The sequence below is a fragment of the Acanthamoeba castellanii genome (genome assembly GCF_000313135.1).
Source record: "Acanthamoeba castellanii str. Neff unplaced genomic scaffold scf7180000084641, whole genome shotgun sequence".
Lineage (NCBI taxonomy): Eukaryota > Discosea > Longamoebia > Acanthamoebidae > Acanthamoeba > Acanthamoeba castellanii.
Window position 1 is genome coordinate 479,387 of NW_004457343.1, and position 26,051 is coordinate 505,437.

Sequence of the window (26,051 nt, forward strand, 5' to 3'; positions counted from 1 at the left end):
GAGCACGACAAGATGGTACGTTGATGTGGCTCCCTCCTCGCTGTGAGCTCTGTGAGCCACTGTCCATGCACCGAGGTGAGCGGCGTGCACGAGTGCCAACGCGTTTGCGTCTACAGAATTCTGGCAGGACGGCGTTTGGCGCAGCGCAGCGCAGATCTGCAGATCTGAGGCTGAGGCAAGCAAAATTCGTTAGCCTTTGTTTGGGGCCATCTTCAACTGGTGGCACCAGCCGATCGATCTTATTGGACCATCCTTCAATTATCACAAATTTGCTGGGTCGTCCCAGCACTTCGCTCTTTCTTCGAATGAGCTTCTCATCCTCCAGACCCAGCCTACATTCATCTTCGCGTGATCCGACTCATCTCAGAGGTGGGCGTTCACATCATCATCAGGAGAAGGATTTGAAGAACATCGACGAGCAGGTCCAGGGCTTCCTCGACTTTGTCAACGCCAGCCCGTCTGCCTTCCACGCCGTCCAGTCGGCCAAGGAGCGCCTCCTCGCTCAGGGCTTCGTGCAGATCAAGGAAACCGAAGAGTGGAAGCTCAAGGCCGGCGAGAAGTACTTCTTCACCCGGAACCACTCCTCCATCTTTGCCTTCGTCGTCGGTGGCAAATACGTACGTACACGCACCCCACCCAACCGCTCCACGCGCTATGAGACGTACCGCGACTCAACTCGGCTCTGATCACTCACGCTACACATCCTACAGGAGGCCGGCAATGGCATCAACATCTCCGCCGCGCACACGGACAGCCCCAACTTGAAGGTAACAGCATCTTCATCTACATCTACACCCGCTCTACGCAGTCGTGCTGTGCCACGATGCGCACGTGCCCAAAGGCCTTCGGCTGACTATGAAGCAAAATGCAGATCAAGCCGGTGTCGATCCGCGAGAGCAAGGGCTTCCTCCAGGTGGGCGTCGAGACCTACGGTGGCGGCCTGTGGCACACCTGGTTCGACCGGTAACGTCATAGTCACACGCCACACGCCGCACGCACCTAAGACGAATGTTGAATGCCTATAGCTGACCGAGCGCCTGGCGTGTCGTGCGCGCAGAGATCTGACCGTGGCCGGCCGAGTCGTGGTCGCTACGGGCGAGAACAAGTTTGAGCACCGCCTGGTCCGACTTACCAGGTTCGTTTCCCGTCTGTGTGTCGACACCGACACCGACCCGCTGCTGGGGGGCTAAGGTGTGGCATGTGCGTGTAATAGGCCCATTCTGCGCGTGCCCAACCTCGCCATTCACTTGACGTCCGGCGACGAGCGCACGGCGTTCAAGGTCAACACCCAGACCCACCTCGGTTTCCCCGTCCTCGCCACCAGCATCAAGAAGTGCGCACCTCCGTCGTCACTCCGCCAAACAACCCCCCCTTCTGCAGAAGATAAGCCTAATTTCTTCCTCTGCTTGCTTGCTTGCCATAGCACGCTGAACAAGCCGACCGATGCGAAGCCTTCGCACCAGCCGTTGCTGCTCAAGCTGTTGGCCGACGAGCTTGGCGTTGAAGGTAGGCCAGCCACCTCTTGGTTCTCACAACCAGTCCATCGCTCACGGGCGCGCGTGTGCGCATCGTGCAGCTTCGCAGATCCGCGATTTGGAGCTGAGCGTGTGCGACACCCAGCCCGCGTGCGTGGGCGGCGCCCTCAACGAGTTCATTTTCTCGCCCCGACTGGACAACCTCATGATGTCCTACTGCTGCCTCACCGTACCCTCATCGTCCATTGCGCCTCTTGATGTTGCCGACGTTCTCATATTCGCGCTGATGCGTTTCTGTGTGTGTGTTGTGTGTGTGTGTGTGTGTGTGTGTGTGTGTGGCTTAGGGCTTCCTGGCTGCCTCCACCCCCGAGTCGGTGGCCAACGACACCAGGATCAGGCTGGTGGCTCTGTTCGACAACGAGGAGATCGGAAGGTAGACAACTCAGCTTGTGCTCCGAACGCGCTCAGCAGGAGAGCCCATGACAGTCTGGCCCGCACATCTCACACCCGCCGTGCTTGTTTGTGCGCAGTGAGTCGGCCCACGGTGCTGCGTCGAACCTGATGCCGCAGACCATCGAGCGCATCCTGGCCTGTGCCGGTCTCGGCAACTCGGTGGACGCCGTCCAGCGAGCCTACCGGCAGAGCTACCTCATCTCGGCCGACATGGCCCACGCCGTCCACCCCAACTACCCGTACCACTTTCACCTCCGCCGCACCGCACCACACCGCCACGCACTCACCCACTCACCCGATGGGCCATCGTACGCCATGACACCACCAGGGAGAAGCACGAGGAGAACCACCAGCCGATGATGCAGAAGGGAGTGGCGATCAAGTACAACGCCAACCAGCGCTACGCGACGACGTCGATCACGGCCTTCCTGCTCAAGGAGCTGGCGCGTCGCCACGGCGTGCCCATGCAGGAGTTCGTGGTGCGCAACGACAGCCCGTGCGGTTCGACCATCGGCCCCATCCTGTCCGCCGGCTGCGGCATCCGCACCATCGACATCGGCCTGCCCCAGCTCTCCATGCACAGCATCCGTGAGATGTGCGGCGCCGACGACGTCTCCCACGCCGTCAACCTCCTCAAGGCCTTCTACTCCGACTTCTCCAAGCTCGACGAGTCCCTCGTCGTTGACTGAGCCTCCGGCCAACATCGTTTGCGTTCCTAGAAACACACCGACCATACATTGTTGATAATAAACAACGCACCACGCGCATTGCTCTTTACATTTACGTCAAAGAGACCACCACCGCAGTAGTGCTACTACTGGAAAAAGAGGGAGCCGGAGGCGATGTGGAGCCTGAGCAGAGCGTCGATGATGTGCCAGACCACTTCCACCGGGAGGGCCGCCACCATGTTGTCGCCGCGCTGCCGTGCCAGCAGCAGCAGGCGCACTTCGGCCCGGAACGCACGCGGGCACACGGCGTGCATCTCCGGGCGCCACCGGGGTCCGCCTTCGCCCACCGCGGCCAGCCACCGCGCGCGCCGCGTCATCTCGTCGCCGTCCGTGATCCACTGCATCACCGCCGGCGTGGCGTCCGGGGGGTGGGTCTCAGTAAAGTGCTGGGCACAGGCCACGGGCTCGAAGAGCCACTCGTCCCGGAACCACGCCAGCAGTTGGTCGAGCGTGTGTTTCGTTGATTTCGCGTTGAGATGAGCGCTCCCCTTCGGAGCTAAAAAGGCCATACGGCCGGCTTCGTGGATCGACGGCTGGCGCCCGCCGGCGGGGCCGTTCTCGGCCGGAGAAGCCTCGGTCGATCGCTCGTTGTTGTCGGCGTCCCCGGTCAGGTCGAGCAGTGGTGTGACGAGCGGATGGAGAATGGGCGTGAGCATGCGGCACCGCTCACGCGCGAGCGGATACAGCGGGGACAGCTGCACGTGAACGACGAACTCTGGCGATTCACGCGGCTCGGTGGTCGACGACGACGAGTCGCCGCTGCCGTGGTAGGTGGTGGCTTTGGCGGGAGCGCGCAAGGCGACGAAGAAGTCGAGCGGGTGGTTGTTGATGTCGTCGGTTATGCCCTTCATCAGCTCGTCCACCATCTCCTCCTGCGTCTCATCGCGCTGGCCTACCAAGCGGAGTCCCTCCCGTTCCACGATCTGTGCGCCAACAGGTTAACAACCGCACACGCATCACCGCACACACCGCACGCACCACACACCGCACACCGCACACACCACATGCGCACCTCAAGAAGGCAGGATCGGATGTAGTCTGCGCGACCTGTGATTTGGAGTGATCCGTGGTTGGCGACGACGTCGCTCAGGCCGTCGTCCCACCCGGCAGGCAACGCCCAGCTCGACGTCGACTGGGCGGACCCTTGCCACCACTGGCGCCACCGCCCGAGCAGCCAGTCACCGCCGCCACTCGAGTCCCGGCCGCCAGCTTCACAGTGGCCTCGAGGCAGAGCGCGCCAGGTGGTCTGTTCGGGAATGACCACGTGTAGCGTGGAATCGCGCTGGAGGCCGCTGTGCTGGCAGATCTGCCGCGCGTCGGCCATCGACGAGCCGGCGAAGATGGCCCTGGGTAGCTTGCGGTCTTGGCCTGACGCGGGCAGACCTTCGACCAGCTGCAGCCGCCGGTGCCGGGCGGGTAGCAGGTGGCGCTGGCAGCCCAGCGGCGAGTCGTGCGGATGGTCGAGCTCAGCATCGTCGTCGTGCAGAACCATCACCACGCGGCACACGTCGCCAAAGCACAGCGCGATGTTGACTTCGAGGCGGAGCGTGCAGCCGCTCAGCAGCCGCCAGAACAGAGTGTGCGAGGAGGCCTGGTCCCTCGGCAGCTTGCCCGTGCCTGAACGCCAGACGGGGTAGCGCGGTTCCTGTTTTATTATGTTATTGTTATGATTTAATCTATTTTTGGTATAATGTTGTTTTGTTTTGTTTTCTGGTCTTGTTGTTGTTGTTGTGAGGTACCTCCATGCGGTGTGGGGGGATACTCTGGTCGTTGCCCATGCTGTGCGGCCTCCTTTCTCCGAGTCTTGCCTCGGTTCTTACAACCCCGGGGACGAGCTGTTTTAGTGAAGCAGCCGATGTCGGGGCTCGGGAGCAGAAAACCGCACCGCATCCAATGCGGGCGGACCTTTAGTTGTGGAAAAGTGTACACAAGCGCGGCGGCTGAGAGAGGAGAGAGAGAGAGAGCAAACGTCTGCGCTCAGTCCGAGTAGTTGTCGTCTTCGTCCATGTAGGACTCCTCTTCGTCTTCATCGTCGTCGTCGTCAGAGTCGTCCTTCAACTTCTTGGTGAGGGCCTTGGCCTTTGTCCTGCGGACGGGCGCGGCCGCTCTCCTCGGGGGTGGCTTGCTCGCAGGCTTTTCGTCCTCGCTCTCCTCCTCGCTCAGGTCTTCCTCCTCCTCGCTTTCGTCCTTCGCCTTCTTCGCGGCAGGCTTCCTCGCAGCAGTGGTTGTCGGCTTCTTCGGCGCCGGCGCCGCGGTCTTCTTCGTTGCCACCACCTTCTTGGCAGCGGCGGCCTTCTTCGGCGCCTCCTCTTCGCTTTCCTCGTCGTCGCTGTCGGACTGGATCTTCTTCTTGGGCGCCGCCGCTCTGCCCTTGGGCGCCGCCGTAGGCTTGGCGGCAACCGCCTTTCCTCTCGCCGCCGGCTTCTTGACCACCTTCTCCTCTTCCTCCTCATCTTCATCGCTGCTGCTAAGTTCGACGAGGGCCTTGGTCTTCTTGGCGGTGGCGGTGGCGGTGGTCGTGGCCTTGGTCGTCCTCTTCCGCACGACGACCGGGGAGTCCTCCACTTCGCTCTCCTCCTTCGGTGGCTTGGGCGCCTCCTTGCCCTTGTCCGTGTCGACGTCGGAGTCGTCCTCGTCAACGATGCTGATCACGCTGGCCTTCTTCCCCATCTTGGCGGTCTGCGCCACCACCTCGTCGCCCGAGTCGTAGTCCTCCTTCTCCTTCTCCTTCGATGCCGCAGCCGTCTTGCCGGCGGGCTTCTTGAACAGGTCGTCCAGCTTCTTCTGCGCGGCGTCCTCCTTCTTCTTGGCAGCGGCCGAGGTCGCTGCCTTTCTGGGGGCTGGTGCACGCTTGGCGGGAGGCGGAGCGTCATCTTCGTCCTCATTCTCAACCTTCTGCTTCTTGGCTGCCGCTGCCGCAGGCCGAACTCGTACTGCCGGGGCTCTCTTTACAGGCGCTGCGCCGAAATCGTCGTCGTCGGAGTCGTCCTTGCTCTTCTTGGGCGGGGGCTTCCTCTTTGGCGGGGCCCTCCTGCGACCGCGTCCGGCCTTCTTGGTCTGGAGGACCTGCGACTCGATGTCGCGGATCTCCTGCTCGTGGGCCTACAGCACAAACAAATGTAGAGGCGTGAGTATTCCACCGTGACACCTCATTGCAATGGCCGAAAGCAGGAAAGCAATGGCTAAAGCGTACCTCGAAGGCCTCGAGGAAGGCGTCCAGATCCCTTTCCCACAAGTCCTTGATCGGCGTGGCCTTGAGGGTGTCGAGCTCCTCCTGCTTTTCGTCTCTCTGCTGCTGCAGCTTTTGCACCTGTGGTCGCGGAGAGAAAGAACAAACAGACACATGCTCTTAGCGTGGGCAATCACAAGGGTACCAAAGCGAGCGCATACCCTCTCCATCGTCAAGTTCCAGATGGGCATGCCCAGCAAGTAGTTGTAGCCCGTCTCAGCCTTCTTGACAGATTTCGAATCGCCTTCCTCGTCATCGTCGTCTTCGGCATCGCCCTTCTTGGCCTTGCCGCTGGTCGCCTTTTTCTTCTTCTCCTTGGCGTCATTCTCGAACTTATCGAAGCCCATGTCCTCCAGCTGCTTGAGGAGCTCGACCTTCTTGCGATTGTTGACCACGATCTCCTTCTTGATAACGCCGAGAATGAAACGGACTTGGTTGTCGAGCTTTGACAGCTGCTTGTTCAGCGTGCCGATGAGGTGGGCCTAGAGTAAAGGTGAAACGTCAGGCACTTTCCCAGAGTAAAAACGAGCAACGTCTAGCTTTACCTTTCTCTTATCATAGAACTCGAGGCGGACGTCGTAGAACTCCTGAAGGACCGACATGCACGAGCCGTACCGGGCGATGTGTCCGTTCCGATCGAACAGGTGCATGTTGTTCATGCTGATGTACTTGGAGAGCTTGAACTGCTTCTCAATCTCGGACTCGTCGAACACGGATGCCTCGTCGGTGAGGGTGATCACGAAATGGACCTTCGAGTCCGTGTGGTGCTCCGTGTAGTCCTACGAAACAAAGATCATCAGTCGGGGGCTTACGAATCCGTTTGAGCAATCAGACTGCCATGAAGCGCAACTAGGGAGAGCTCCTACCTTGACGAGCGCATACTGCCTCTTCTTCTCGGGCTGGAGCAGGGTCTCCAGGAACTTCTTGAAGCCCTGGGTCCAAACGCCGATGGGCAGCTCGGTAATCTCGAGCGTGTGCGGGTCAGGCTTGTTCCAGATACCGAGAATTCGATACCGAGGAGTCTTGCCGTCCTTGTCTTCCACAAGCTGGCCCTGTGATGCGTATCGCATGAGCACCTCTCACATTTCGTCCTTTTCTCCTCGGCAGAGACGTGGGTGTCACATACCTCGAATGCGCGATACCAGGGGATCATCTCCTTGGGCGTTTCGTTTCTGAGCATGCGCTTGATGTTGTCGACGATGTCTCTCGGGTTGTAGTTGGGCACGAACGTGCTCCAGCCGGTACCGATGCCTTCGCCACCATTCACCAGGGAGAGCGGGATGATGGGCACGTAGAACTCGGGTTCCACCGGCAGACCGTCGTCCTCGAGGTAGTTGAGGAGCTTGTCGTCGTCGGGATGGAAGATTGTTCGAGTGATCTCACAGAGCCGCGTGTGGAGATACCTGCACAAAGAAAGAATGCGCTTGGCCTCAGAGGCTGACGGCTAAAGGTCGATGAGTAGACGAGTAGCACGTACCTAGCACTGGCCGCGTCCTTACCGCCGTGGAGCCGAGAACCGAAACTTCCAGCGGGGAAGAGGAGGTTGATGTTGTTCGACCCCACGAAGTTGTGGGCCATCGCTACGATCGCCTTGTTCAAAGACTCCTCACCGTGGTGGTAGGCCGAGTGCAGGGAGACGGAACCGCTCAGCTGCGCGACCCTGATCTCTTCCTTGATGTTCTTGCTCAGGCAGGTGTAGAGGATCTTGCGCTGACCGGGCTTGAGTCCGTCGACCAGAGAAGGGATGGAACGGGCACAATCGGCGATCGAGAAGTGGATCAGCTCCTTGTGAATGAAGTCGCTGTACGGCAGCTCGTCCACGTCTTGGTCCAGGAACGTGCCGGGCTAGTAGGATAAGCGGGGCACCAGGTCAGATCGAACTGGCTATGAACGGCTGTGACTGAAGCCTAGAAGGGTACCTCGAACTTGGAGATCCAGGTCTTTCTGTCTTCAACCCGCTTCTTGCTGAAGGCCATGTCTATCGCGTCGCCGTCTTCGTCGCCTCCCCACGCGAAGTCGATCTTGTGGCGCTGGAGCTCGGAGAAGTACTCCTTGGCCTCCTGCGCGGAGGAGGTACCGAGACCCTTGTAGTACTTGATCTTCCAGCCCTGTCCGTTATTGTTTTCCTCCTTCCAGGTCTCGTACTCTGTCATCGTGTAGAACGAAATGGTCTCCTTCTTCTTCGTGGCCTACAGTGGAGAGAACATGAAGTGAGCTACAGGCATACAGTAGAGACGAGAAGCTTCAATAATGATGGCTCGCATAGAAGACGCTTACCTTGACGATCGGGGTAATGAACTCAGTGAGGAATCCAGGAGTCTTCAGCAGATCGGGCCAGAAGTGGTGGACGAAGTTGATCACGAGACCCTTGATGTGAGAACCATCGTGGTCCTGATTGCGACAACCGAGTTACGGTGAGCAGGCCTTGGCAGAGCGGTGTAAACAAAACGTCGAGCCAAGGAAAAGAGAAAGAGCAGTCTCACCTGATCCGTCATAATCATCAAGCGCCCGTAGCGCAAGCCCTTGGTCGATTCGTACTTGATGTTGGGCTTGAGACCGAGAATCTCCATGATGTGACCGAACTCGACGTTGTCCATGATCTGCTTGTGCGTAGCCTCTCGAACGTTGAGGGGCTTTCCCTTGAGCGGGAAGACGCCGTAGCGATCCCTTCCGACGACCGAAAGACCGCTCACCGCCAGCGTCTTGGCAGAATCTCCCTCCGTGAGGATGAGCGTGCACTTGTCGGCGTTCTTGCCGCCGGCTTCGTTGGCGTCGTCCAGCTTGACGATGCCGCTCACTCGGGTCTTCTTCGAGCCACCCTTGCGGCCGAGCTGCTGCTTCTGCTTGAACTGCGCGAACTGGACAACGTTCTCGACGATAGCGCATTTCTTGACAACTGGGGGGGGGGGAAGAGAGATGTCCGGTGTCAGCGAAGTGATCATGCGCCTAGGCGGCAGGCTTAAGTACCCTTGTTTACGAAGTCGGTTGGGATTTCGCACTTGGAGCCGAACTTGGAGGCCTGGCTTGTGAGCGTCTCCTTGGTCTGCGAATCGAAAGCCGGGTTGACGATGAGCGAGTTGACGAAGACCCAGATGTAGTTCTTGATCTGGTGGCCCTTGATCTCGGCACCGCCCTTGTTCTTCTTGTTGATGATCGGCGTGAGCTCCTTAGTCAGCTTATCCGTCACGTACTTGACGTGCGTCCCGCCCTTGGTCGTGCAGATGCTGTTGACGAAGCTCACTTGCTGGAACTGGCCGGAGCTGCTCAGCGCGACGCAGACGGACCACCGATCGTTGATCTGCTGGAAGACGTGGGGCACGTCCTTCTTCTCGAAGTAGAGCTCGACGTACTTCTCGAAGCTGCTGATCTTGATGAGCTGCTCGTTGAGGTAGACCTTCAGCTTCGGATTGCAGCCGGCGATGTCGTACACGCGCTTGGTGAAGAGGGCGATGATGTCCTTGTCGAACGACTTCATGTTGAACCGCTTGAGGTCGGGTGTGAAGCTCACTTGCGTGTAGTCGTTCTTCGTCGCGGTCGACTTGATCACCGGCTCGTGGCGCTTCGTCATGTTGTGCTCCCACTCCATGAAGAACTTCCTCTTGCGCTTGCTATCGAGACATTCGACGCTGAAGTGCTTCGAGAAGATGTTGGCCAGCTTGGCGCCGTAGCCGTTGCGACCTCCCGTGACCTTGTTCATGTCGTCGTCGTAGTTCGAGGAAGTGAGGAGGTGGCCGAAGATGAGCTCGGGGACGTGCATCTTCTCTTCTGCATGCAACTCGACCGGAATGCCTGCCCATAGGTTCACAAGGTGAGTATGATTGCGAGATATCCATGGCCCGAGCAAACACGCCAAGAGATAAGTGGCACACCTTGTCCGTTGTTCCAAACGCTAATGGTGTTGGTGTCGGCGTTGATGGTGACCTGGATCTTGTCCATGGTCTTGTCCCGCTGGAAGTTGTCGGCAGCGTTGACCAAGATTTCGTCGAAGATCTTGTAGAGGCCAGGGACATACGAGATCTCGCGGTAGTTCATCCCTACCACCTCGTCATAGACCCACATCTTCTCTTCTCGCGACTCGATCGAACCGACGTACGTGTCTGGCCTGAGAAGAACGTGCTCCAAGGGCGTCTTCTTCTGGTAGATTTGTTCGATCGTCTTGCCGTCGTAGGACTTGGGCTGCACCTCTTCGAAAGATTCGTCGGTACCATCGGTGTCAGCAGCGATTACTTTGCGAGACTGCTTGGCGGGTGCCTGCTTCCTCGCGGGGGGCTTCGTTGCCACTCGCTTTGTGCCTGCCGCCTAAGTGGCCATTCAAAGAAATTAGCTAATGGCGATGCTGGATCCAGAGGCGTGAGCATGTACCTTCTTGGCAGGTGCCTGGCGATGATTCGAGCGAATAGATGGATAGATGCAAAAAGCGTGAGAAATGCAAACAATTCTTACAGAATTATTGTGAACGTACCTTCTTGGGCGAATAGCCATCGGAGAAGTCGAAGTCATCGTCGTCAGACATCTCGTCGGTGGAAGGAGCTGTGTGCGCCGGCTGCTCGTGGTCGTGGGGAATCAAATCTGTCAGGCGCGTTTCTTGAGCGTTGGCGCCTTTTTTTCCCGCCACACCCAGCTATACTCGCAAATGATATAGGCCTATTTCATATTCTTGATTTGATATTTAAATTCACAAAACCAGCTCACTTGGCCATCATCATCTTGACGAACTCCTCGTAGTGAATCTGACCGTCGCCGTCGACGTCGGCCTCACGGATCATCTCGTCGACCTCCTCATCGGTGAGCTTCTCGCCGAGGTTGGTCATGACGTGCCTCAACTCAGCAGCCGAGATGGTTCCGTTACCGTCCTTGTCGAACACTGGGAAGAGAGATGAGAAGGGCGTGAGTGTGGGAGGAAAGAAGGGGAAGGGCGACTGTGTACCCTTGAAGGCCTCACGGATCTCTTCCTCGCCCTCAGAGTCCTGCATCTTCCTTGCCATCATGGTCAAGAACTCTGTGGGTAACAATGATAACATTAGTTGAAGATTCAAGCAGGGTAGGCGTTTGGGGAAAGAGTTACCAGGGAAGTCAATGGTTCCGTTTCCGTCCAGGTCGACGTCCTTGATCATGTCCTTGAGCTCGGCCTCCGTGGGGTTGGCGCCGAGGGACCTCATCACGGTACCCAGCTCTTTGGAGGTGATCTTACCATCACCGTCCTTGTCGAACAGGGAGAAGGCCTCCTTGAACTCGGCCATCTGCTCTTCAGTAAGTTGCTCAACCATGGTGTAGTTGTGGAGGTGTCGATTTCGTGGGTCTTCGGTTTCGATGTGAAGGCAGCGCTGTGTGCGGGCCTAGAAGGCTATGGAGTTACATACCAAACAAGGCCTGGGCACGCGACGCACACTGCACCAATGGCCAATTTCCAAAACCGCGTAACTACCCCACATACCAGCCATGGAGTGCGCAAATGTAAAGAATGTGATGTCACACACGCTGTGCATTCTTCACATGCCGGGGCGCTACATTGCAACTTGAGTGAGCACCCTGATGATAGATAACAGTATTTTACAACATATTTACATATCCCCAGATTACTGCGCGTCGGCAACTACGCGCGAGAGAAGGCCGGAGAGGCACAGCTCGTAGGTCATCTGCTTGACCAGCAGGTCCGCCAGCAGCAGCACCACCACCTCGCCCTCGGCAGCGCTCAGCTGGTGATGGGCCTCTCTTCGCTTCATCGTAATCTTCTCCGCCTCGAGCTGGAGTCCCTCTTCGTCTTGGCGAGGGCGTGGGCGAAGCCTGGCCGTTCCGGGCGTTGAGGGGAAGGAGGGACACCCGAAGATCGTCTCCTCCAGCGGTGGCGGCGAAGAGGCGGCTGTCGGCGACGTGGAGGGTAGGGGCTTCGCGGGCAGGGAATCGGCTGGCATTGACGGCGAGGGAGGCGGCGAGGTAGAAGAAGAGGGCAGTATGCTGTTGGTGAAGTAGCCGATCGATGACATGAGAGTGAATCGGAACGACGCGACCTTATCTCCGGCTTCACACGTCGGGCTTGACGTTGAGAGAGGCTGGCTCGGCGGGAGGTCGACCAGTGTCCACGTCGCGCTGTCCTTGGCGCGTCGAAGCCGTTCCACTTCGAGCTTGCCCAGCATCAGCTGACGGGCGATGTCCCAGATATGGTTCATCTCCACCACTAGCCGCGCCGCTGCCTGCAGCTCATCGCCTCGATCCCAGCCGAGGGCGTCGTTCCTCTTCTCCCCTTTCTTGTTGCTCGTACGCTTGTGGTGCCTGCTCCGTTTTGCGGTGTTCGTCGACGGGACCTTGTGGGCGTCGCGATAGGCCAGCATGAGGGCAGCCTGCCATCGAGCTCGCGAGGACGACGCCGCGGCTGAGCCGACGAAGTACTTGCTCACCTCGAACTGCTCCAGCAGCTCGCGCCACTCGTCTTCGTCTTCATCGCCCATCGTCGCGCCCTTCTCTTTCTTGCCGCTCGACTTCTTGCTCTTCTTCTTCGTAGCTTGGGGGCTGAAGAGGTGCTTGAAGTAGTCCTTCTCATCTTTGGAGGGTCGTACGTGCTTCTTCATGGAGCGGGCGAGCTTCGAGGGTGCGAAAGTAGAAGGCGACGATACGGGCGAAGAAGAGGGAGACGAAAAGGGAGAGAGGAAGGAGAAGGAGGATGAAGCTGCAGCAGGCTGAGAAGAGAGCAGCCGCGAGATGGTGGGGGACGAGGGCGGAGAGACGAAGAGGGAGGAGAAAGAGGCCAGAGAGGAGAGGGAGGACATGGCGGGTAGAGGCAGCACCGAGTGGAGGTGGGCCTCGAGCATCTCTACAGCCGTCTGCGCGACAGACTGCTCGCAATCTGCAGCTTCCTCGTTGGCCGCCTTCTTCGCCGGGGTAGAAGGTGCGGCGAGGAACATGGGCGGCTTGTGACGGTCGGTCGTGGGCGAGTGGACAGGCGATGACGAGGCGAGGAGGGCCAGGCGACGGGGCATGAGTCGAGAGGGCGATGGCGGACAAGAGGTGAAGTCATGGCGACGAGAGAACAGGAGCAGCTGCTCTTCCATCGTGGGCGTGTAGGTTGAGGAATGGTGGCAACCGTAGCCCTTCCCAGCCAGGCTCGCTGCGGGAATGGGTCCTGTCAACGCCATCGTCTTGTCGAGTGGCTTACGTAGGGTGCTCGAGGGTGCGTAGTGCGAGGGGGACGGGGGGCAGCTCGTGGTCTGGTTCTGTAGGCAGGAGTGACGAAAACGCACTGGGCGTTCCAGTGGAGGAAGTGTGGATGGACTGTAGAAGACGGCAAGCAGCTCCGAGTTGTTTGAATTGCTAGTGTACAGTGCTGCTCTCTCACTCGCGGTCGTAGGCCGAACTCTGGTCTCTTGTCTTGTTTGGACGTCCTTCGTTCCGCTGCTATCCTACAGGAGTCTTGTCCCAGGTACGACGCGCTCGCGAATTCAAATTCCGCCTCTCCGCCGGACTCAAGCTTCGCCGCAAGCGTAGCACCATCCAACCGCTTGAGCCAGATGCCCAGCGCCCATGAAGAACTACATGATTCGTCTTCCCTAGGCCCTCAAAGTCTGAGATGGAGGCGGTGTCGTGACACAACGTGTCGGCTGTGGACGGCTAGTGCGGCTTGCGGACCAAAATACCAAACATACCACCTCAAATTTCCAGCAAGAGTTGGAACGATGTCCTGGAAATTTCAAAGTACAACTGAAATTTATGCAAACGCACGCGCACCACGGTGTTGGGCTGCTGGGCTCGGCGGCGGATCGAGCCCAGATGTCGCCGTTTTGGTTCGTGTTGGGTTGTAGCGGCGTTGTGCAAACGCTGAAGAATCATCTTCAATCGATTCCTGAGGCTCTGGGCAAACAGAGGCTGCACCGTCAACCACCACGAGAGCCGCTACAACACTAAGGTACTGCCCGTCTGCAGCCCTCAAGGGCACAAGAGGGCTTGCAGGGAGGAACCACTGGTGGTCTGGTGCCAGACGAAACCCAATCAGATCGTACTCGCTCCACGCGCAGGCCACCGCAACTAGGCTGCACCCAGGTGCCACACTGGCCACAGCCCCAGCACGAATCTACAATGCAAGTGCCCGACATTGGCTGGAAGATTAAATGAACAGAGATTGAGAATGAGGAATCGACTCATTCTCTCGCTTGGCACTCACATCCACCCTTCTTCTTCTCTTCTTTCGCCACGCAGACATGTCCACGTACAGAGTCGTGCCTGTGCCAGTGCTGTCCGACAACTATGGTGCTTCTTGCCTGGCTCGGTGAAGATGGAATAGGGAGTGGAGTGGAACATGGAGGCTGACAATTCACCTACGACTGGACGGACTATGACCGCGCATAGCCTACTTGCTCATCGATGAGCGAGACAAGGTGGCGGCCGCCGTCGACCCGGTGGAGCCGAAGAAGGTGCTCGAGGCCGCGGAGAAGGAGGGCGTGCCCATCAAGGCCATCTACACCACACACCACCACTGGGACCACGCCGGCGGCAACGAAGAGCTGCTCAAGGCCCTCCCTGCCGGCACGCCTGTCTACGGCGCCGATGACCGCAGTACGTTTGCCTGCACCCTCCAGTACGCGCCTGTGTGGGTGCGCCTGAGCTCACTCGTGGTCTTGTTTTACGCCTCGTCTCGCCAGTCCCGGGGCTGACTCACAAGGTGGCCAACGCCGAGGTGCTGCAACTGGGCAGCACCGGTGTGAAGGTCCTCTTCACGCCCTGCCACACAGCGGGCCACGTACTGGTACAGACAATCTTCTACACACACACACACACACACACACACACACACACACGAGCTAACACGTGCTTTTCTCTGTAGTTCCTGGCTGGCAGTGACCACGCTCCTCGAGCACTGTTCAGCGGCGACACACTGTTCATTGGTACGCCCCCGCCTCGTTTGCCAATGTAAAATAATATATAAGTATCATAACACGAGATGTTGATGATACCACAACACACACACACACACACACATGGTTAGGCGGATGCGGTCGGTTCTTCGAGGGCACGGCCCAGCAGATGTACCACGCCCTGCACGACGTCTGCGCGCAGCTGCCCCAGGACACCCAGGTGTGGTGCGGCCACGAGTACACCGTAAAGAACCTCCAGTTCGCCCAGTCGGTCGAGAAGGACAACCAGGAACTTCAGGTCCGTTGGGTTTCGTTTTGTCATGCACGCGCGTACGTGTGCGGTGTGCGTGTGCGACTTGCTGACGTGGTGGTGCGACGATGTGTGTAGGCGAAGCTGAAGTGGGCCGAGGAGAGGAGGAGTCAGGAGCCGCCATTGCCGACGATTCCGTCGACCATCCACGACGAGCTGCAGTGCAACCCGTTCATGCGGGTCAACCGCGAGTCGGTCAAGCGAGCGCTGGGCCTGGCCACCGAGGCCGACCCCATCGAGGTCATGGCCAAACTGCGCCACATGAAGGACAAGTGGTAAATTAAAACTGTGAGCTTCTTAATGTTACTGATGACGGAGAAGAACCAGGGTCCGATTCTATGTACAATGGCGCTGGCGTGGTTGGTGCACTTTTAGCTGCGGTGCAGCTTGCGCCTGACCTGGAGCACCGCGTCGAAGAACGCCTCGAGCCGCGCTTCGAGGGCCTGGTCCCGCTCGGCGGTGGCCGTGGCCGTGATGAACTCGATCTCGGTCTCCCACTTGCGGTTGCGTTCGCCGTTGCCGAAGCCGGTCTCCGACACGCGCGTCGTGCGCACGAAGCAGTCCTCGCTCAGCCGATAGATCACATCTTCCTTCTTGCGCAAGAAGAACGCATGGAAGCGCTGCTTCGTCGTCGCTGCCTCCTCGCCCGCCGCATTCACGGTCTGCGCGTCCGGGGCAGTCGCCGGCGCGGGGAATGTAAGGACCTCGTCTTCGCTTTCGCTTTCGCTTTTGGCCGCCTCTGTGCTGCATCGGATTTGGTGGATGAAGTCGAGGAGGGGCGCGGTGGCCTCCACCGCGCGTAGGGTGTCGAGGCAGATGCGCACGTCGGGCTCGTCGGTCGGGAAGAGGTAGTCGCAGATCAGCTTCTTGCTGCTCACCATGAACGCCTGCCAACGCGCGCGTGCCGTGTGCGTGTGCCGTGCGTGTGTGTGTGTGTGTGTGTGTGTGTGTGTGTGGAGCGTCGGCGTCAGCGTGTGGCACGCGTATGGGCTCAGGTGGAGACAGGATAGCTTGTGCTTACCTCCTTGAGGGCGAAGCTGCCGTCCGCGTTCTTGCTCAAGGTGACGGACAAGGGGATGTGGCTGGCTTCGTCCCAGACCTTGAACTCATAGAGCACCTTGACCTATGTCATGTCCACCCCATCGCGTCAGCAACGAAAGAAGGAGAACGAGAGGTACACCACCACACACACACCACATACGACACACACCACACACAGGCGGTACCTCCGGAGTGTAGCTTTCGGCCAGAAGCTGGGTCAACGCTTCATGCGCCAGCTTCGTCTCAGTTTCATCCGTTCTGGACAGACCCGCGAGAAGCAGCTGAGTTCAGTAACGGACTACTCACGGCGAGGACGAAAGCCGGAGCGTACATGGTCACGAAGCGCGGGGTGCAGCGGTCGCGCAGAATCGGCTCCATGGTGGCATAGGGGTGGGGTTTGTTGGCCGGCACCACCATCTGGCCCATCGCCCGGAACGTGATCTGCCCGAGCCGCGCCACCAGCCGCACCTTGCCGGGAAAGCCGCGGGTCTCACGAAGCAGTCGCGCCACGCGCTCCACCGCCGTTCTGCTGTCGGTCGCGCCGCGGCCTTCGCGCTCTACTTTCAGCAGCCCCAGGTTGAGACTCGCCATCCGCTTTGCAACATCGTCCACGTCCTCTCCCTTGTGTGTCGTGTCGTGTGCGATGAGAGGCAACAAAGAAGGAGAAGATGAGAAGTTGAACACCGTACCGTAGTGGTGGCGGCGGCGGCGGCGGCGGCAGTGATCCTGCGCAGGGAGTATGTGTCGGCAGGCCCGTAGACCTGCCTGGCGCTGGCCGGCACGAACTGGACGAGCTCCTGCGGGCCGATGCCGGTGTTGAGGATCAGGAAGTTTTCTTCGCACTTGTCCCTCGTGAAGCCGCCCGACTAGACAAGCCGTGTGCCACGCACGACACGATACGACACGCAACACGGTGAGCGTGTGCGATGGCCAGGAACATGATGACACCGGCACGTACCACGGCGTAGAAGATCTGCAGCTTGGCGTTCTCGATGGCCGTCGGCGTGCCGCTGATGGTGAAGGCCAGCAGGCCCGGGTTGAGCGGGTGGTCGTACCCACTGGAGATCTCCACCTCGGCCGAATCCCTGCGCGTGCGTGCGTGCGTGCGTGCGTGCGTGCGAGTGAGTGCAGCGCAGGCGAGACGCTGTGCGACAATGATCGCGTACCCGATGCGCTGGAGGTTCCTGCCATGCTTGCCCACCACGATGCCGCCGTACTCTTTGGGCACGGACACCGACTGGGAGACCTCGTCGCCTCGCCGCCTCACGCGACCCCGCGCTACCCGCGGTTCACCACCTCCTCTGCCTCCATCTGTGTGGACCCACGTTGAGCGAAATGCACTCGCAAGATGCGCGCATCTTTGAAAGATGTTGTGGAGGTGATTGATTGTACCGTGGTAGCTGCTGCGTACATCTCGCTGGAAGCTGCTCGAGGGAGGGGAGCGCCCGCCTCTACCCCCTCCGTAGTGCTGCGATGGGCGTGGGTCGCGTCGGTTGCCGCCTGCACCACCGCCACCACCGTAGTGGGATCCTTGTGCCTGGCGTGAGCCACCATAAGATGAAGCACCACGATCGTTGTCGCGCGAGTAACGATCACGCTCTACATAGGCGCCCTCGTCCCGGCCCGCAGTGTAGCGGCCTCCATCGCGCCCACCTCCCCGGCCACCGTAGCTTCCCTCCCTGCTACTGTCATACCGACCGCCACCACGCGATCCATACGACTGCGCAGGACCCCTCGCATCTTCCTCCTGCCCACCGCCTCCCTCCTCTCTCCTTCGCCGTGGGATCTGATACGCCGCCTTACTCGGTGCTCCCTCCATCTTGCTCGCAATGTTGTTTGAGGTTATGGCACGTTTATTACTTGTTGCTTTCGTGTAGCACCGTCGCGAAGAAGACAGACACGCTTAGTCGTCGGCCGGGGCATCGGAGCCATCACGGCCAGAGTCGGCGTGAGCAGGCGACCTAGCGGGCGACCTAGCGGGCGATCTGGCGGGCGATGCAGACCTCTCACGGGCGGGCGCCGGCGAGGGCGACCTCGACGCCCTCTGCTTCTTGGCCGCGGGCGAAGCGGAGCGCGAGCGCCTGCTCTCCCTGACGGGCGACCTGGAGCGAGACCTCTCCCTCTTGTTGTTGCCTCCTCGCCTCGAGTCCCTGTCGCGATCGCGATCGCCTCGGTCTCCCCTGGGGGCGGGCGACCTCGACCTGTCGCGGGCGGGCGGGGGCGACCTCGAGCGCGAGCGGCCGTACCTCCTCGGGGGCGAGCGGGAGCGACCGCGGTAGCTGTCACGGCCACGGTCGCGGTCATAGCCGCGTTCACCGCCGCCACGACCACGCTCGGAAGCGGGGTTCTTGCAGTCGCGCGCCCAGTGTCCCTCCTCGCCGCATCGGAAGCAAGTGTCGGTATCTAGATACCGTGTGGGGTTCGCTCCATTAGGATTTGGGGGGCAAAAAGGGGATGGAAAAGGCCTCGTACCGGTTCTCCTGGCACCCTTGGCCCACTCGATGGCGATTCTGGTTCCGAGAACGGAGACGCCATCGAGATCACGCAGGGCATCCTGGGCATCTCGCCTGTCCTCGTACTCTACAAAGCCATAACCTGCGCCAAATGTGAAAGTTTGGGAAGGATGAAACTGGAGAAACCTGAGGGAGGAGCAGCTGTACCTCGCTTCACATCGCAGCGAGTGAGCTTGCCATACTTGTAGAACAAATCTTCCAAATCTCTGGGCCTGCAGTCGAGGGCGAGTCTTCCTGTAACGGGCGGACGGGAAACGGAAAGCGGATGGGAGCGGTAAGCAGGCTAAATTGGCAGGCCGGCACTTCGCGGGCGAATTAGATCAGGAGAGGACAGTTCTGCGAAGTACAAGAATTTGCACAACGTTAACTCTCCATCCATCTTCTAGTTTTTGTCCATCTCCTCCACCCAACCCACGTCCATAATCTATCCATGAAAAGAGCTTCATCGCGAGATACAAACCTACGAAAAGAGCCATCTGGTTCTGGTGTGTGCGCCGCGGTGATCTACGAAGGCGAAAGAGAAGAGAAACAACTGGAACAGCAAACAAGAAAAAAACGGTAACCACCAGCGGAGTTTTGATTTATTTTATTTTCCCTCTTTTTCTTGTTGTTTTCTTAAAGAAGAGACAACAAGAAGACGCTAGCAATTGCTTCATGCAAACTCAAGAGAAGCCACATCAGCCTTGCAGAAGAAGCACGTCTTGCTCTGCAGCATGTGCCGCTGGATGCACCTCTTGCACGACTGATGCTTGCACGGCAAAAACGTGGTATTGATCACCTGTGCGGACCGGGCCGAGGGTCAGAAGGCTGCACCATGAGCCGGGGGAAGAGGGAATGTACGTCGGCGTAGCAGATGGGACAGAGCTCGCCCTCCTCATCGGCGGACTGGCTGGTGTTGATCTCCTTGTCCTTCTTCTCGGCGTCCCTGTTCTTGAGGTCCTGCATGAACCCGTCCAGACGTCGCAGTTCGTCGTCGACACGCGCTGGAGACAGTTCTGGTGGGAGAAGTCGATGGCGATATTGTTGAGTCTTGGGTGCTTACGCTCCATCGAGAGAGAAAGGTTCTGTGTACCAGCACTCCAGGCCAGACCGGCAATGTAGTCGAGGGTCTCCATCGTGAACTGCGCGGTGGCCAGCAGGGTGTCGATGACGTCGTACTTCGGAGGCTCCGTTCCTGCGAGTGGGCGAGAGGTAAGCGTTTCGTGTTGACTCAAGCAACTGTGCAGGATATAAGAAGCGGTGGCACCTGTTGTTCGAGGTCGATGGAGGTTGAGCAGAATGCCCACGACGGGTGCCAAGATCGCAAACCGAGTGATCTGCGAAACTCTGCCGACGCGCATAATGTCGAGCGAGGTGACACTCTCAAAGATCGACGCGTTTGGCCCTTTGTGTGCATACCCATACAGTAGGACGTGAGAGACGCATAATAAACTGAGATAAAGTTGAGGCAGACAGCGCACCGGTGGTCGTTCTGCTGACGACGTACAGCAGCAGCTCACATATGCGAGCGATATTGAGCTCTTCATCCAGAATGGCCCTGGGAGTCTCGAGCGAGATGGCCTCCACCATTCTTGATGTGGAAGAGAAATGAAAATAGTCAGCTCCTGGAGCCTCAGTCGTCAATATGGGTACCGACGTGTGTGCCTGAGGAGTATACCTGAGAAGGGAAACCGATAGTTCGAACATGATGCTGCATCGTCGCTGAAGCGTCTGCGTCTCTTCCTCATAGGCGAACACGTTTTGTGTCGATTGGATTAACTGTTGCCACACTCGGATTAGATCGTTGCACACCATAGGGAAAACAAAGGTGGGTGTCGTACGTTTCGCATGGCGACCTCCAGCTCCGACACTGTCCAGTTCAAATTGTTGAAGAGCTTGTTGATGAACTCGGACATCACATTGCCGCCATCGGCCTTGTCGCTCTCATAGAACTGCCTGAGCAGCGCGGCGAAGACCTCAGAGGGCTCGTTGTCGCCCTCTTTGGCCTTGGCGTCTTGCGCGAAGCCCTTGCCCTGTTGAACGGGCGGTGCGTGTGTGAGTAAATTGAGAGTGTTGCATCATGATTGAGGTCAGGTAGTCATACCTTCAGAAGTCGGGGAAACATGGTGGCAACGGTGGCCCAATTGCGGTTGTCAAATGCCGCGATCATCATCGGCAGCAGCTGCTCCCGCGCAATGGGGTTTGCCTCCAAGTGCTGTACAAAGTTGGGTTGCTGCAGGAGCACGGAAATGGACTGCAGCAGCGAATCCCTTGTGTCTATACGGCGAGGGAATGACATGACATGGCACATGAGTCTTGCTGATCGAGCAACTGCCACACGAAGCAAGGCGTACCGGGGTTGATGATCCGTGCATCGGGGAAATGCGTGATGAGGAATGTGAGCACCTCTTGCATCCCCTCCCTGTTCGACTCTGTGGATAGAAATAGCACGCAACACAAAGTATTAGAGACAACAGCGGCAAACAAGAGAGCGATTGTTTTGTGCGGGACCCTCTCCCGAAGGTACCTTGCAGGAGGTCGTAGGGCGGATCGGCTCTGCGCAACGAGTGGAAGGCCTCAATGGAGGTCTCGAGATACATTTGCGGGATGTAGGGGAACGCCTCTGGAGTCTCGTCGGAGATGTTCCGGAAGAGGCGCACCAAGAAGATGACCAGGTCGTACATCCGCTTCTCCTTAGTCTGTGTGTCGCGACAGTGTTGCGTGTCAATGAAATGATATACAAAGGGGCAACCGAGGGCCGAGCGTGTACACTTACCGCACTAAACAATGTGGACTGTGCCCAGGCCGTGAGGCGCACGGACTCAATGGCATCCTCGAGATACACGCCACGCGCGTTTTGAAGGTGGTCAGCCTCCTGGACAACAAAAAGGTGAGGACGATGGGACCGCGGAGGTGAGCAGGAAGGAGTCATGGCGCGAACCTCTGTAGAGCCTTCGCTCTTGGCCTTGGCGATCCTGGCATCCATATCCTCCAACAGCGCAATCGCCTGTAGCCGGTTCTGCATCTGAATGGCCGCAGCCTTGAACATCACGCCCATAATGTATCTGATAGGCGTAACGTGAGAGAATACGCGCTGGACGTGAGTTTCTCCGGGAACAATAGCAAACGAACGGAAAGCTGGGAGGGCACCTGAAGAAAGTGATGGCGGAATTCAAGGCTATCACCTCGAGCGGCGGCTCCGCGGACTCGATGCTCTCCTCGGAAATCTCCTCCTCCACTTCCGCGTGGACGAGCCCGTTCTCCTCGGGGTGGCCGTGTCGGCTCACCGTACGGTCCTTGCTGTCCTTCCTTCGCTCTCCCCCGGCCTTTCGGTTCGTCCTCTTGGCGATCCTCTTCTTCTTGAGGTCGACCAGCTTCACTGGATAGTTCTTCCGAAGATGTCCCATCAACCCGCCAAGCCTAACGCAATGCAACGCAACACAACCAGGTTACGTCGCGTCTCCATCAAGAACATACATTTGTGTAAACATTTTACCTGGTGAGGTCGAACGCGTCCAGGTGCTTTCCACAGAAGAACCCGACAGGGAACCGCGCGGCCGTTCTCGTCGACGCAGCCAAGTAGTCTTCGAGCGTGCCCAGCAGCGCAAAGTAAAGGCTAGCTAGGGTCGAGTTGTCCGACAGGCCGGGAGGTGGCGGCTGCGACGGAAGAGGCACCGTCAGTACAACGCCGACAGCAAGCTAGGTGGAAGTGCATACGTCTCTGTTGAAGGCAGAGTTCTTGTCAACGATGAGCTTTAGGAACTCCAGGAAGATGCCCTGCGGCGATTTTCGCTCACGCTCCTCGTGCGGCGTGAGGCTGATCCTTCGTCGTCGCGAGTGCCTGACCTTACGGCCTGGTTATAGGGGGAGAACGAGAAACAGGTAAGGACGAAGAGAGCACGGGCAGTTCAACAGGCCCAACAATACCTTCGTCTCGCCACTGGCTCACGTTTGGAGTGTCGTCGCCGAGGAAGAGCGAGCACAGCTTGACCAAGAGCTCGTCGTGCTCCTCCACCAGCGCCTTCATCTGACCGAGTCTCTCCTCGTACTTCTCTTTCGACACCGACTTGCCCTGAACAGCTCGACGGGTGAGCCGCCCACGGGAAGCGCCATGAACGAGGAAACGAAGGGTGGCGTACATCCTCTAGAGAGCCCTCCCAATGCACCGAAGGGAACACGTGTACCAGGTCGCCCATCGTAGGTTGCTTCGATGTGAACATGGCCTCCAGCAAATCGTTGACTGTAGCAAAGAGTTAAGGAATACAAGTACGCTGGAGCTGGGTGGGGAGGGGAAAGAGCGGCGTCGGGCGTCAGCCAGGGTGAAGAGGTGGAAAGGATATTGTGGATGGTAGATGAAGACGTTCATCACGTGAGACGACTTGAGGAGGTTCACCAGGAGCTTCACGCTGTGAATGTATTCACTGGGTGCCCACTTGGCGTAGGGACCTGCAAGGGATGTGAATCAGTTACAATAATATTGTGCGTATGTTGGGGCAGAGTGGAAAGGAGGGTAACGGTTCGCACCCTTCGATGACTTGACGTCGCTCGGGTCCTTGGGCAGGTGCTCGAACCCACCTGGCAGTTCGCAGCGCGCTTTCACCGTCAGATGGTGGATCGTGGCATCGATGCAGGGCACTAACTCGAACGGCTACACCCACGCGCACCATCAGGTGTTAATACAACGATCGAGCAACCTTGGCTAAATAAATGACAGAGGAACGTACCTCGAGACAGATCGCCATGAGGTCGAGCAGCTTGGCCACTGCCCTTTCGCCGTTGTAGCTGATGCGGGCATGGTGGTTTCCGTTTTCGTGAGTCGTAGTGTCCTCCTCGAGGAGTCGAACGAGGAAGGGGATGAAGGACGAAACGATGATGTAGTCGTCGGCCAGGTACTCAGCCAAGTTCTCCAAGATCTTGGCTGCGAGGATGGTGACGTCCTCCTGAGGCAGCACGAACTGGTAGAGCGAAGGAGAGTGGGGCGAAGAGGTGGAAGTGGAGCTGCTACTGCTCGTGGCAGGAGAAGAGAGGGCGGCACTGACAGAGTGACAGATCAAGCGCTCCAGGCACTCGAAGAGGTAATCCGCCTTCTTGAGCTTGATCGAGGTGGGTTGCTGTTGAATCGGTTGGAACCTAGCAGAGCGCACAAGTGTCAGATCATTGCTTGTTCGCTCTGCTCGAGCCAGTCAAAGAGGTCTGAGTGTACCCGGGCACGGGGAAGTAGAACGGCTTTGATCCGAAGTTGAGAAGAGACCTCTCCCTATGAGACAGGGAAATCGTGGGAAAGTAGGCCAGCCCGGTTCCAGTCCGCACCTTCTGGAAGGCGGGACCCAGTGGCTCTCCATTCCTGTAGAAGCTGATCGTGCCATAGAGCTCCTCCTCCTCCTCTTCCTCGCTATCGTCCTCTTCAATAGCTTCCTCGGCGTCTCGCTTCTCGCTCGCCTCCTCGCTCTGCTTTTCGGCGGTACCGTCTTGCGACTCCTGGCTCGGGGTCTCTCCGCTTTCCGGGAGAGAGTCGACGTCGACAGCCTTGTTCTTCTCCTCTGATTCCAGGCCTTCGCCGTTCTCGGTAGCGACCGGCGATGGCTGGACTGGAAGGTCGATGCACACGCCGATAACATCGCCAGGCAGCCAGTGCTGGCCGTAGGCCGCCGGCCTGGTCTTGTTCCACCGCTTCACTCGAGCACCGTCGTACGCGTACGAATCGGCAGAATCGCCAACGCCTGTGGTATGCGCATAGCAGTTTACGTCAGCCGCAAGCTACAACCACCAACAACGAGAAGCATGGCAAGACTGGTGAGTACCATTCTCGTTCGAGAAGCGACACTCTAGTGTGGACCAACCGATCTGCTGAACGCCGCCCGTGCCTAGCACGACTTCGAACATCCATTTGCCGCTGTAAGCGCAGGCGTTGGCACGAGCGCTGCTGAAGTTGCTGTGACTCTCCATCTATTTGCGATACGTCGGAAAGAGAATGAGGTCTGTGTTCGACGCTCAATCACAGCGCGAGTGCGGCCAGTACCTCCAGATCGCCGCTGGTGAAGTGGCAGAGCCCGCAGGCGCTCTCGCGATCCATTTTCACGACCTTGGGTCCGAGCCTGCCCATGTTGGCATCTGCGCGAATGGTATCCCTGCTCTCCTTCCCGTCCCTTCTCTCTATGTCGGCTAGTCGCTTTTGGAGGAGCTCCTGCAAGCTGCGCAGGCTAATGGGATAGCTTCGGCCACTACGCGGAAGAAGACAAGGAGATAAGCCAAACTTGACGAGCGGAGGCCACAGGGGTTGTTGCGGACGAACCTCAGCTCGCTGCTCAATATGGCATGAGGAGTTGTTGGTGAGAGCTCAAAGAGGTGCCGAAGGAACTTGTTCATTGCTTCATCTTCGGTATGCACATCTCCTGAATTGTGACAGCGTCAGAAACGTGGTCGCGAGGTGCGGAGGGCGCAGTACCGTCATTCTTATCAATCAGCAGAGCCAGGCCCTTGGCGCAACGGCTGGTGAAGAACTTCTTTGGGGCTGGACAAGAGCGAGAAGTAAAAAGCGATGAGGAGATGAATTGCCATCAATTCGAGAAATTCATCTCCTCATGATTCTTGCCGTTACAAGGTGCTATTTTAAGCGCTAGCAGAATGCAACGTACATGCGTTGGGGCTGGTGTATGAGCGCAGCGTCTGATCGCCAGCAGCGCCTTCCATCCGTACGTCTCAATGATGTGACAAGGAGGTCCTGTTTCGTTTTTGCCGCCTTTTTCGCTGAGCGTCGTCAGAAATGTATTTTCTCAGTAATTCTTGCAGTTTCCTCAAGCCATTATTTTTTTGGTGCCACGCGTCCAGCAGCCACCGCAAGTAGAGCTAGGAAGATGGACAACCTGCTGTCCAAATCCCTCTATGGGGTGGTCTACCTCATGGGTGCGTGCAAGTGGCTTTATATCTGCTTCCTTCAATGCGGTCCTGTCCTCACGCTACAACCCGGAGTGGTTGGGTACGGCAGGTTTGAACTTCCTCACGCACGGGCTGACGTTCGTGCTCAACACGCTGATCGTGCGCATGGTGCAGACCAACGTATTCGGGGTGCGCACCCTTGTTAGCCTTCACTTTTTCTCTTCGTTCTTGCTTTGCGGCATGCCGGTTCTTACATACGCCTCGCTATCCCTCGCTCAGTTTGCATCGGTGCCGCTGCAGCTGTTGGTGTCCACCATCCTCTTCCTGTCTCGCGAGGCGTTCCGCAATGCCTGCCAGCGTTCAGCCGAGGGCGAGTACTTCCTCCCACTCCGCATGCTGGCCCCCAGGGCTACAGTTGGTTTACCACATAGTGCACGTGCAGCGTGGGCGACAAGCGATGGCAGCGTGAGTGGGAGCGCAAGCTGACCAACCTGAGCTGGGCGGTGGTGCCGCTGGGCGTGGCCGTGACGCTGGCCACCTTCGCCCTCTCGGTGCTCACCGCATCGCCCGAGGAGCGCGCCCTAGACAACTACCACCTCGTCGT

General features: G+C 58.5%; 11 protein-coding genes across 11 annotated transcripts; 4 read left to right on the forward strand and 7 right to left on the reverse strand.

The window, feature by feature from the left end:
- Positions 1 to 305: 305 nt before the first annotated feature.
- ACA1_366680 (aspartyl aminopeptidase) lies at positions 306 to 853 on the forward strand (the record flags this gene model as incomplete). The annotated part of the gene is made up of 3 exons (XM_004336021.1): positions 306 to 617; positions 711 to 767; positions 809 to 853. 3 exons carry the CDS (start codon positions 306 to 308, stop codon positions 851 to 853), a joined length of 414 nt encoding a protein of 137 aa, XP_004336069.1.
- Positions 854 to 865: 12 nt separating this feature from the next.
- ACA1_366690 (aspartyl aminopeptidase) lies at positions 866 to 2,617 on the forward strand (the record flags this gene model as incomplete). The annotated part of the gene is made up of 8 exons (XM_004336022.1): positions 866 to 963; positions 1,058 to 1,135; positions 1,214 to 1,333; positions 1,424 to 1,506; positions 1,577 to 1,704; positions 1,820 to 1,908; positions 2,006 to 2,167; positions 2,257 to 2,617. The coding sequence occupies 8 exons, from the start codon at positions 866 to 868 to the stop codon at positions 2,615 to 2,617; spliced, it is 1,119 nt and encodes a 372-aa protein (XP_004336070.1).
- A 125-nt stretch (positions 2,618 to 2,742) lies between these two features.
- On the reverse strand, positions 2,743 to 4,434 carry ACA1_366700 (uncharacterized protein; the record flags this gene model as incomplete). The annotated part of the gene is made up of 3 exons (XM_004336023.1): positions 2,743 to 3,579; positions 3,669 to 4,301; positions 4,396 to 4,434. 3 exons carry the CDS (start codon positions 4,432 to 4,434, stop codon positions 2,743 to 2,745), a joined length of 1,509 nt encoding a protein of 502 aa, XP_004336071.1.
- A 199-nt stretch (positions 4,435 to 4,633) lies between these two features.
- On the reverse strand, positions 4,634 to 10,398 carry ACA1_366710 (DNA gyrase/topoisomerase IV, A subunit; the record flags this gene model as incomplete). The annotated part of the gene is made up of 13 exons (XM_004336024.1): positions 4,634 to 5,758; positions 5,850 to 5,966; positions 6,047 to 6,367; positions 6,431 to 6,664; positions 6,752 to 6,937; positions 7,012 to 7,288; positions 7,363 to 7,730; positions 7,805 to 8,074; positions 8,163 to 8,276; positions 8,369 to 8,781; positions 8,853 to 9,674; positions 9,755 to 10,136; positions 10,348 to 10,398. The coding sequence occupies 13 exons, from the start codon at positions 10,396 to 10,398 to the stop codon at positions 4,634 to 4,636; spliced, it is 4,680 nt and encodes a 1,559-aa protein (XP_004336072.1).
- Positions 10,399 to 10,573: 175 nt separating this feature from the next.
- On the reverse strand, positions 10,574 to 11,152 carry ACA1_366720 (Calmodulin, putative; the record flags this gene model as incomplete). The annotated part of the gene is made up of 3 exons (XM_004336025.1): positions 10,574 to 10,749; positions 10,813 to 10,884; positions 10,951 to 11,152. The coding sequence occupies 3 exons, from the start codon at positions 11,150 to 11,152 to the stop codon at positions 10,574 to 10,576; spliced, it is 450 nt and encodes a 149-aa protein (XP_004336073.1).
- A 309-nt stretch (positions 11,153 to 11,461) lies between these two features.
- Positions 11,462 to 13,015, reverse strand: ACA1_366730 (uncharacterized protein; the record flags this gene model as incomplete). The annotated part of the gene is made up of 1 exon (XM_004336026.1): positions 11,462 to 13,015. One exon carries the CDS (start codon positions 13,013 to 13,015, stop codon positions 11,462 to 11,464), a length of 1,554 nt encoding a protein of 517 aa, XP_004336074.1.
- A 1,059-nt stretch (positions 13,016 to 14,074) lies between these two features.
- Positions 14,075 to 15,317, forward strand: ACA1_366740 (hydroxyacylglutathione hydrolase; the record flags this gene model as incomplete). The annotated part of the gene is made up of 5 exons (XM_004336027.1): positions 14,075 to 14,123; positions 14,223 to 14,429; positions 14,516 to 14,619; positions 14,898 to 15,026; positions 15,117 to 15,317. The coding sequence occupies 5 exons, from the start codon at positions 14,075 to 14,077 to the stop codon at positions 15,315 to 15,317; spliced, it is 690 nt and encodes a 229-aa protein (XP_004336075.1).
- Positions 15,318 to 15,409: 92 nt separating this feature from the next.
- ACA1_366750 (KH domain containing protein) lies at positions 15,410 to 17,898 on the reverse strand (the record flags this gene model as incomplete). The annotated part of the gene is made up of 9 exons (XM_004336028.1): positions 15,410 to 15,925; positions 16,060 to 16,161; positions 16,265 to 16,337; positions 16,411 to 16,700; positions 16,769 to 16,945; positions 17,038 to 17,164; positions 17,246 to 17,390; positions 17,472 to 17,579; positions 17,646 to 17,898. The coding sequence occupies 9 exons, from the start codon at positions 17,896 to 17,898 to the stop codon at positions 15,410 to 15,412; spliced, it is 1,791 nt and encodes a 596-aa protein (XP_004336076.1).
- Positions 17,899 to 17,982: 84 nt separating this feature from the next.
- On the reverse strand, positions 17,983 to 18,971 carry ACA1_366760 (RNA recognition motif domain containing protein; the record flags this gene model as incomplete). Its single annotated transcript, XM_004336029.1, has 5 exons — positions 17,983 to 18,259; positions 18,326 to 18,482; positions 18,552 to 18,674; positions 18,740 to 18,826; positions 18,896 to 18,971. 5 exons carry the CDS (start codon positions 18,969 to 18,971, stop codon positions 17,983 to 17,985), a joined length of 720 nt encoding a protein of 239 aa, XP_004336077.1.
- Positions 18,972 to 19,244: 273 nt separating this feature from the next.
- Positions 19,245 to 24,517, reverse strand: ACA1_366770 (SPRY domain containing protein; the record flags this gene model as incomplete). The annotated part of the gene is made up of 23 exons (XM_004336030.1): positions 19,245 to 19,370; positions 19,433 to 19,587; positions 19,665 to 19,766; positions 19,839 to 19,976; positions 20,053 to 20,162; positions 20,250 to 20,350; positions 20,413 to 20,604; positions 20,676 to 20,890; positions 20,926 to 21,003; positions 21,099 to 21,270; positions 21,390 to 21,446; positions 21,513 to 21,636; positions 21,722 to 21,991; positions 22,068 to 22,228; positions 22,289 to 22,425; positions 22,499 to 22,643; positions 22,711 to 22,811; positions 22,842 to 22,848; positions 22,932 to 23,017; positions 23,096 to 23,219; positions 23,296 to 23,701; positions 23,775 to 24,291; positions 24,373 to 24,517. 23 exons carry the CDS (start codon positions 24,515 to 24,517, stop codon positions 19,245 to 19,247), a joined length of 3,669 nt encoding a protein of 1,222 aa, XP_004336078.1.
- Positions 24,518 to 25,425: 908 nt separating this feature from the next.
- Positions 25,426 to 26,049, forward strand: ACA1_366780 (protein rft1 family protein; the record flags this gene model as incomplete). The annotated part of the gene is made up of 4 exons (XM_004336031.1): positions 25,426 to 25,474; positions 25,557 to 25,636; positions 25,748 to 25,821; positions 25,890 to 26,049. Coding segments are annotated over 4 exons (363 nt in total), but the record flags the coding sequence as incomplete, so codon positions are not given.
- Positions 26,050 to 26,051: the final 2 nt, after the last annotated feature.